The sequence below is a fragment of the Ornithorhynchus anatinus genome, chromosome 19, assembly GCF_004115215.2.
Source record: "Ornithorhynchus anatinus isolate Pmale09 chromosome 19, mOrnAna1.pri.v4, whole genome shotgun sequence".
Lineage (NCBI taxonomy): Eukaryota > Metazoa > Chordata > Mammalia > Monotremata > Ornithorhynchidae > Ornithorhynchus > Ornithorhynchus anatinus.
In genome coordinates this window covers 10,966,778-10,976,398 of record NC_041746.1, presented here as the reverse complement: position 1 = coordinate 10,976,398, position 9,621 = coordinate 10,966,778, and the positions used below count along the sequence as shown (strand labels likewise).

General features: G+C 43.1%; 1 protein-coding gene across 2 annotated transcripts in view; it reads right to left on the bottom strand.

Annotated features, from left to right (window-relative positions):
- Positions 1 to 877: 877 nt before the first annotated feature.
- Positions 878 to 9,621, bottom strand: part of PTPN14 (protein tyrosine phosphatase non-receptor type 14) — a 170,989-nt gene continuing 162,245 nt past the window's right edge. For both annotated transcript variants that reach the window (XM_007672358.2, XM_001511252.4), the window contains one exon: positions 878 to 9,181. In XM_007672358.2, coding sequence (XP_007670548.1) covers positions 9,053 to 9,181 — 129 coding nt within the window. In that variant the 3' untranslated portion in view covers positions 878 to 9,052. The remainder of the gene's footprint in view (positions 9,182 to 9,621) is intronic.

Below are 9,621 nucleotides of genomic sequence, written 5' to 3'. Positions count from 1 at the left end.
AGTTAAGTGACTTACCCAAGTTCACACAGCAGGCACGTGGCAAAGCCAAGAGTGAAACCCAAGATGGTGACCTTGCAGGTTTGTGATTATAACCGGTCGGTGCTCGCAACTTCTAAGCGGAATCTCTGGATTGACCGGAAGAGCTACAGGAGCGTTCTCCTTCTCAGTACCCGCTCCGCCTGTCTTACTTGATAAATAGGCTTAGTTTCCGCTCTCCTGCTCCGTGTTCCTTTGAGTTAATCTTCCAGTTATTGCCGCATTGGGGGATGTGGCAGAAATAGCTCATCCAGGGCATAGTGGATAGAGTATGGGCCTGGGAATCATAAGGTCACGGGTTCCAATCGAGTTTTACTGTGTACAGAACACTGTATTAAACATTTGGGAGAGTACAGTTGGAAGGCATGATCCTTGCTCCACAAGGAATTTATGATGGGAAAGGTTTGATTCCCATCTGGCACATTCCCAGGTTTGATTTCTCCTGCACGGCCTAGTGGATAGAGCATGGGCCTGGGAGTCAGAAGGCCAGCTCTAATCCTGGCTCTGCCACTTGTCTGCTTTGTGGCCTTGGGAAAGTCACTTCACTTCTCTGGGCCTCTGTTACCTCATCTGTAAAACGGGGACTGAGATTGTGAGCCCCAAGTGGGATGGAGGGTGTCCAACCCGATTTACTTGGATCTACCCCAGTGCTCAGTACCGTGCCTGGCACATAGTTAAGCGCTTAACAAATACCATAGTTATTATTGTTACTGGAAAATTAAATAGCTATCAAAAGTAAGGCAGAAGGGGAAAAAAATCTGAAGAAGGAAATGGGGGGAGAGAGGAAATTCTCCACTGAATCAATGCATGTGTGGAAGCAGGAGAGAAGGAAAAACCACACTTCTTTGAAAAACAGTTTATTGCATGTAAGAATATGAAGGATAGACATCTTTTACAAAAAGCTAGTATAAAGACATTCTCACATTTGAAAAAGCAGATATGAAACTATTTACAAGACAGAGACACAACGTATCACCCCAATCAACTGATGTTGAATAGAATTTATAAAAACAGGAGGAAAAGAAACAGTGCAAAAAATACTGTCGAAAGTAGTCAGTTTTATACACCGAATAAAACTGGCAAGCATAAGCTTATTGACTGATATGAATGATATACATTAGAATATAAAATAGCATGCATAGTTTAAAAAAAGCTTTTCAATAGTATAAAATGGATATGATGTCCATACTGAATTAACAAGAAAAGTAACTGACTTTAACTTTTTAAATGTTTATGAAAAACAGAGTGAAAGAATGGGAACCTGTTATGTCAACACTTACTTGAAATATGCTGTCATTTACAATTTTTATATAACACATACAAATGTAAGCATCAAAATACTGAAGTAAAACAGGACAGTGAAATCCAGTGATGTAAAACTAACTTAACATGTTATTTCGAGTAAGGCAAGTTACATATAGTTAATATAGTCATCTGCACGTGTAAACTTGTTTTTCCTTTGTAGGTATCCACCCCTGAGGGAAGATAAATGTTTTTCCCAGAGGGACTCAGCAGACCCCACCATCCAAAGGCTTGGGTTATTAGGCTCTTAAGACTCTGGGGAGCAGTAAGAGAGCAAGCAAAACCACAGCAAAGAATTGCATTGTTTATGTGGAGAATGAATAAACTCATTTTATTGCTCTCATTTCTGGGTGGGTGTAACTGAAGTGAAAAAAAGCCTGCTGATGGGGTCTGGCACACCCAGGTCAGGCTGGCAGCAGTGCCCCCTTGGGCAGATGCTAGAAAGGGTAAAGAACCTTGGAAATCAGCAGAGAACATGGCGTTACTGCGTGTTGGCCTAAGAAATTATTGCTAAATTCAAAACAGTTCGTCCCCCCGATGCCACTCCTGCTGCCAACTTTTGACTTGATGGCATGGAAGCCTAAAAACTTTCAAAGTACTCCCATTCTTTCATTCTAGCCCAGGGTTTCAACTTTCTCCTCCTCTTCCTCCAAACTCTACTCCAGCTGCTGGTGAGGAGCCTGAGATTCATCACTTCTACCTGCCCACAGCCACCCTAATGAGGTGCTAATGGGGTGCTAATGAAAGGGAGAAGGCCTACTGGAACTGCAAGATGGCTGAGCTGCTCATCCACCTATGGGCTAACTGGCCCTGAGGTAATGGTGGTCTGGGGAAATCTCTGAAGCCTCAGAGTGCTTTTCCCTTCAGGAATGTCCTCCAACAAAGTAATAGAGGAGACGGGGCTTAAAAAGACTGTAAGCTGGAGATCGAGGTTCTAAGATAAATTCTGTTTCCTAGTAAAATCAAGTGGGGAAAATGCCCACATATTGTTATGTGGAAGTCAAAAATCTGAATACTTCTAAATGGTTTACTGAAAAATAGCAGCACCAAACCTTTAAGAACACAAAGACTCCTACCTCGATGTCTGCTATTAAAGGGAATAGCTTTAGTCACATATCTCCCCAGCAATCCACTAAGCAGAAGTAGACCCAAAAAGGCAGGTCTGGTATAGGGCCTCCCTGAAGCTGTTTATCTTCCATATTAAAAATAACTCAGTGGGGATTATCTCACCTGTCACTTTCAGTTTCTTACTAGAGCTAGATTTGTGACTGATAGGTGCAATTGTTTGCTAAGGCTGTTGAGTCTGAATCTCAGTCTACTTAGAGAACAACAGGTCAGGGACCTGGATTCCAGAATGCCATACTGATGGGTTTAACCTTGTGATTTCTTAATGCATCAAAATCTCTATTCAAGAGGAAATCCCTTGGATCGCACTGGTGGAGTTCCCCCTGCTCAGCCCTTAACACAGGCCATGTTTGTTTCTGGTCAAGAACTCTTATTGCCAGCTTTGCTAACTCTCTTAGATGGTATTTGTACATAGCTTTTATATTGATACTGTTTGTCCATAATGAATCCCCTGTTTCAGAAGAATCCCAACTGATGCATCTTTCTCCAGTTACCCCAATTTTGCTAAACATATGTAGGCACATTCCCTTTAGTGTCCATCCAATTCTCCCCTCCTCCCCCCCAAAAGAGTATTAATCATTTTTCTCTGCAAAGCCATGGGAAGATAAGCCCCGATTCAAACAGCTTGCATTCTGATAAGCAATTCAAAGATGTTAAAAGTGAATCAGATCCTCAGAAGTTTACATTCCTCCCTCACAAAAGGTAACAGTAGCAGTTAATACAGTGTTCTGCACAAGGTAAGCACTCAAATACCATTGATTGATGATTTGTACCTACATTAGTCATAGTAAAGAAGGAACTAGGCAACTTTAGATTGTAAATTCATTTTGTTCAGGGAATGTGTCCACCAAGTTTGTTACGTTGCTCTGCAGATTAAGCACTCATATGATTGATTGAATGATTAACACTAAGCCAATCATTCCCTTTAGGTTCATTAAAAAATGTGGGTGGAGATCACATTTGGAAGAAGTAGCCCAGTAACAGCCAAGGATTCAGACTTTCCACACTCTAGTGTTGATAAGAGAGTAGAATTCTGACCTATTCCAGTAGAAATATATAGTATTGACCCAACTTGCCTCTCAAATTATACCTTCCCCAAGAGAATGCCAATAGTCACACACTCTTTCCTGAGGCTTCACCTCAGAACTGGATCAAAAAGCAAAGTATCCTTTTTTCAGACTGCTCCTATTCCACCGGAATGGATTTCTGAGGATGTTTGAAAAGCCCCAGAGTCGATAGAAAGCTCTGACAAAGAAAAATCGACCCGAGGGTGGTAGTTGTATTTTGGAAGTGGCTGCTAGCAGAAACCCTGAAAGGGAAGCAGGAGGGACTAGCCAAGATAAGCACTGAGTGAGTGGAAATTCCCTCAGCTCCCCTCAGATAGCGCTCTGTGGGGTTCAAAAGCAGGTGTCAGGGAGAATACAAGGAAAACAACTTGGTTTGATTTAAGGGCTGCCAAGCCTTCAAACATCTTCACTCATATACCACTGAGTGGACAAATAGATGAGAAGAGAGAGAAGCTGGGATAAAAGTTAAGTGGTGGGGTCAAGAAAGTTTTCAATACACTACTGCAAAAACCCAACAAGGTGAACGTTGAATGAAGTTCAAGGCACCAGTTCGCTCTTTACTGGACTAGGCATATAGGTTGGAAAAAGCTAGTTGATTTCAGAGACTCTGCTCTTCCAATACACAACTGTACCTGACATTAAAAAAGTCTCCAAGTGAAGATACTTCTGCTTCTTTTCTGTTTGCAGATATGTGTATCTGCTCCTCTTCCCTTGACACTTATTCCTGGGAAAGTCAACCAACTTGCTCTGCTTAGCTTCCGGCTCCTCTTTTTCTTTTGTAGACAGTAAGCTCGTTGTGAGCAGGGAATGTGTCTACTAACTTTCCTGAACTGTTCTCTCCCAAGCTCATGGTACACTGTGTTATACCCAGTATGCCCTCAGTATATACCACTGATGGATTGATTTGCATAAAATGGCTAATATATTCAATTGATGGTTACACCAAGAGGAGCTCAATAAATTCAATTTTAACTTATGCCAGTCCTGATCACTGCCAAAAAAAAGAAAGATATCTTAATTTCAACTTGTCTGATGAATATAAACCACTGTCCCGCCCCCCCCCCCCCGAAAGGAGCCAAAGAAGTCCAATAATCTACCCAAAATGTTAACAACTGGGGCTCACCATTAAGCACTTCCTCAGCCTACAAAATGAATCTAACCCATGATTGCTAGACCCCAAAGGAATTCTTGTCAGTAACCTCTAAATTCCATCTTCCACTATGGGAATAATACCATCTCACTCCTTCCTGTCAAGAGCACTGGGTAGAAGCATTTGCAAATAGTAGGTGGCATTATTAATTTACAAGCTAGCTGAAAGAACTGGAGTGATCAACTGGGCTGGTTAAGCTAGCTGTTTCCAGTTCAGAGTTATTGTGTTTTTTTCTCCCCAGTCAGTTGTTAAGTAGTGTCAAACAACTTTCTATTTCCAACTCATAGACCTAACTGATGGTCCAAAGGATTAGAAATTGGGATTCAGAACTGAGAGCCACTGTCCATGTCTTGGCAACAGCCTCTCCTGGAAACAAGCCCACTGACCTTCCCATAGGATATTCAAGACAGTCCACAACTTAAGAGTACAAACAAGCTTTTAAGTTGAAAGTTTCCACAGTCAGTATTCTCTACTAGAATTGGGTTCTAGAAGCCCCTCGCTGGGTGTAGGAGATGAGCTATGGGTAGGTTTTCTGATTAATTTGACTTTGGAAACCCAGGGTGGTGGTTAGAGGAAGAAGTGAACTTACTGCTGGTTCTCGTAGCTCTCAATATGCCTTTGGAAGAGAGGATTTAAACCAAAATCTCATAAAAAAAGGCTAAAAACGAGAAGTGTGGACTGAAGGGAAAAAGCATTATCTCTAGGCCCATTAAAAAAAAATAAAAAAAATTGGATACTTCTGGGGACACATTTCACCCTGCATTTGGCTTCTCCCAGAGCTTGGTTCTGAAGAGAATTTATTGGGAGTATTTTATAACCATCATTTCCTTTCCACTAAGAGGAGGGTAAACCTCTTCCCTGAATGGATCTTTCTAAAGCTGGTGTTTAATTTCCCCCCCTTGAATACTGCTATTATGTTCCATCACTTAGCTGCCTGAATAGCGGGGGCTGTGCTTGGGATGACTGAAGAAATAAACATTTCAACCAGAACTCTCTCGAGCGAGAGGCCTAGGCCCAGCTTATTTTTCATTTAATTTTCTCCCTTTCAAATCCAAACTGCAGCAATGGGATTTGACAGCTCTAAGTTCAAACTTGATACATCATTAGGAAATTATTCCAAAATCTCTAACTAGATAACTAATTTAATACACTTTGCTTCAAGGTTTATTCCTTGGCCTGTTTCCCAGCTAGAAAGTCTCTCTGGGTAATTATCATGCAGATGCCACTGAAAAGACTTTAAATAGTTGCCGCTAATTCAACAAAGAGATATGTTGGCAGGAGCGAAGATATGAAAAGAAAAAGCAAAATGTGCTAAAGAACCAACAGTTTCTCAAGGACAAAAACAAAAGATAAACAATTCAGAATCATTTTGACAAGTAATCTTCCTTTTAGTGTTCAATGTAAAATCAGCCCAGGAATCTAGAAATTAATTTCTTTTTTCTGGTTGGTGAATTTTGTGAATATTGGACAAAAATTTCATCCAAGGCAATTTAAAAAGCCCCTTAAGACCCTCATCTACCCAACCTCTCAATCCTACTGTCCTTAAATACCCATCACCCCTCTACAATGAGAAAGCAAATATCCTCTCTGGCTTCTCCCCAGCCCTTGAAAAGTGATGTGAGAGTACTTCTGGCTCCTAGGACTGAGGATACTGTTGTGCAGTAGCTACCGCAGCCTAATACTTTACCATCATTCATAAGGAATACAAGAATAATACTGTGTAGGAAATAAGGCAGCCAATACAAACTTCATTTTAATGATGATGGATGGATGGATGGATGGTTGAAATAGCCCGTGGGTAAGGATGGATGAGCCTTGGTTATGAGGTTTCCAGGATCAAGATAAGTGGCTCGGGCAGTGTCATTCACATTCTCTCCTCCTGACAGGTTACATCTAGGGACCCAGGGGTCCAAGGAGCAAGAAGACTGGCATTGTAAAGGGCACTGTGGTTGAAGGGACTGCAGCAGCATGTGAGGCAGTGTCAAATTAATAACGCATGGTTGTGATAACTCTTTTCATTATGACTTCATTAGGAAGAGTGAGGGAAAGCTCGTTCAGGTATCCCTCCCAACTCCCTTTTCTCGGGCGGATTTCCTAAGCCATGGCTGCCAGAAAGCCGTTTCCTCTTCCCTGCCCCTGGAGAGCAGAGCTGCTGTTCCAGCTGGTCCACAAGGAGGAGGATATAAATGTGAGTGGAGAGGGGTGTACCCTTCTCAAATAAAATAAATAGAAACAGAGGCACAAGATGAACTAAACTTCACAATCTCCAGGCTGTAGCCAGTAGGTTGATTACTGCATTACCTTCGATACTGTATTGAGATACAGCCCATACTGCAACAAGCACTTCCCTGAATTTTCTATCACCTTGTTCCCTCAAGGTTTCACCAATACGAGATAACTCTCAAAAGTTGGTGCTCTTTCCCCTCTTGCTTCGTATCTTCAAGCCAGGAGTATGGGATATACTAGAGTAACTATCAGGGAAGGGTTCGGGGAGAGAAAATCTAGCACCGAGAAGGCTCATTCTGAAATAGGCAAAGCTTTTTGAAGTGTAAAAAGAGCAAGGGGGAGAAACACAGAGCAGGGAGTTGTGGCATCCCCTTCCTCGGAGAGCTTTAAGAAGATTCAACCAGCTGCTCTAGGTGGTTTAGAATTACCCAGCCTGGAGACAGAGAACTGCCCTAGACCTGATGAGGTTCCTTCCTGTTCTAGAATTCTATGACTAAGAAACAACACCAGGTACAGGAAAACAGCCACAAGGATGGCAAACTGGACTGTGGCATGAGAGCTTGCAAAGGCTCAAAGAAGGCTTAGTAAGGCACCAAGGCCAGGAGGACCTTTGGTTGGAGAAGTGTTTCTCGGTTAGAACTCAGCGCTCTGCGGGAGAGGTGGCTGGGAGGTGTGGGCTTTGGGATAAGACCTGGCAGTGCCTCATGATCCTGAAGGCTGGAGATGACTTATTGTCATTGTGACTAGGCTTTCTCGCTTCCTCTTGCCAAAGCCCCAGCAACGTGGGTGCCAGAGTGCCCCTGTAAATCAGATTTCCCAACTGTTTCCTTTGTGGGGGCTTCTCATCCCTTACTGATGGAGGGACAGAGCAACTGAATAGACCCTCCGCCTAGCCTTCCGGGCATCTGTCCAGCCTGAACACCACATTTAAATAAGGAAAAATGTCAAGAGCTCCCCCTCAGTCAATTCGCTCATATCAATCAGGCACGAGCCCGGTTGAACAGATGGGCTTGGCGTGGTGCCTTCAAGGCCAACAGGCTTGGGCTCATCAAACAAACCAGGGAGAGGAGGTGACTTCCAGAGACAGGGCCCTGGGAGGAAAACAAAGTCCAAATCCATGGACTGTTGGTAGCTAGGAGGAGTGTTAAAAGGACTGCCAGTCCAGCCTGAAAGACAATAATGCTTGGACTCTAATGAGATTTACTCCGACTCCCTCATTTCCAATCCAAACTTGAAAACAAGAGAAAACGGAGGAGGGAAAGGAGGTGATATTTGTGGGCAGCAACGAAATGGGCTCAAAGAAGGGCTTTCCTTCAAGTGACAGCAAAAGCTAGGGTCCCTCCTGCCCCACAGTAGCCTATTTTTCTGATCGTTTATAGACTTGAACCCGGATATCTTAACTGATTCCTTATGACCATCCAAGCTCGAAAAGCTGCATAATGGAGGGAAGCAGTGATAAGGACATTAAAAACCAACAGATGCAAATATCAGTGAGATGACTCTGACCAGGCCCTGCAAGAGGAAGCTGCTCACTACCAGGCAATTAGGAAAGACTGGTCCAGGGCAGGTGACTGGAAAGGGCTGCTTTGGGGGACTAATCGCAGCCTAAGGTGAGAGCAGGACAAAGGGGAATAGGCCTGCCTAGATTCAGGGAGAGTTTCAAAATAGACAAGGGAGGATCAACCTGCAAAAAGATGAGAATTTAATCTAGAACTATTAATCTGGTCTCAAAATGTAAACCACTAGATGTATTTGTTTCTATAAGCCTTAGTCTCAAAAGCTACCCAATACTCCTCAAGCATGCTGATAGTCTCAGTGGACACGTTACAATGCAGATCCGTCAAAATGTGGTTCAATTTTTTTTCTTTAAAAAAGGTCATTTCAGATATCATAACCAAAATTCACAAGTTATTCCAACAAAAAATAAATTATCTCATATAAAATAATCTACGGAGCTCTTGAACAGAGAGCTGGAGCGCCTTACTTCAGGAAGAACCTGGGATCCCCATCCAGTCACCGGCAGTTTGCTGGGAGATGAGGTGTTGTCCAGGCACAGGAGAGGATTGAAATAGGAAGGGGAGGGAACATCCACGAAGTTCCATGAGATCCGTCCTCTGGGAATACTGGACAGGTTCGGTGAGGGGGGCTAAATGAGTCTCGAGTTTTGGAGGAACTGGATGAGAACCTGATAGACGAATTTGTACTGAGCAATGGTCTGGATCATAAACATTCTTTGCTCTCTCAGGTGGTTCAGCATGACAGGAACATCAACCATCTGCAGATTGAAGGAGGGAGAAAGTCAGTCGGCTGGACTGTGTGTCCACTGAACTGGGCCTGGTGAGGGAGGACGAGACCCCGCCTCTAGTTTAGGAGCATTTACCATCAATCAGTCAATGGAGAGAACTCCTGCTGTGTGCAGAGCACCTGCTGTGTGCAGAGCACTGTGCTAAATGCTCAAGAGAGGACAAAAGGGGCAGGATCTATGTTCTCTGCCATGGAGGAGCTTACAATCTAATGGGGGAGGCAAGCCCCCAAATACTTATAATGGTGGGACGAGGAGGAAGAGCAAGGATATAGCAGGAAGTACAAATGTTTCAGGATGAAACTGCTGAATACCTGAATATTTAAATGACATTAAAGAAATTCAATTAATGAGCATGCTGGAGCTGACAAATATCTACAAACCTAATATTTATGTGTAGATAATGGTTGTCT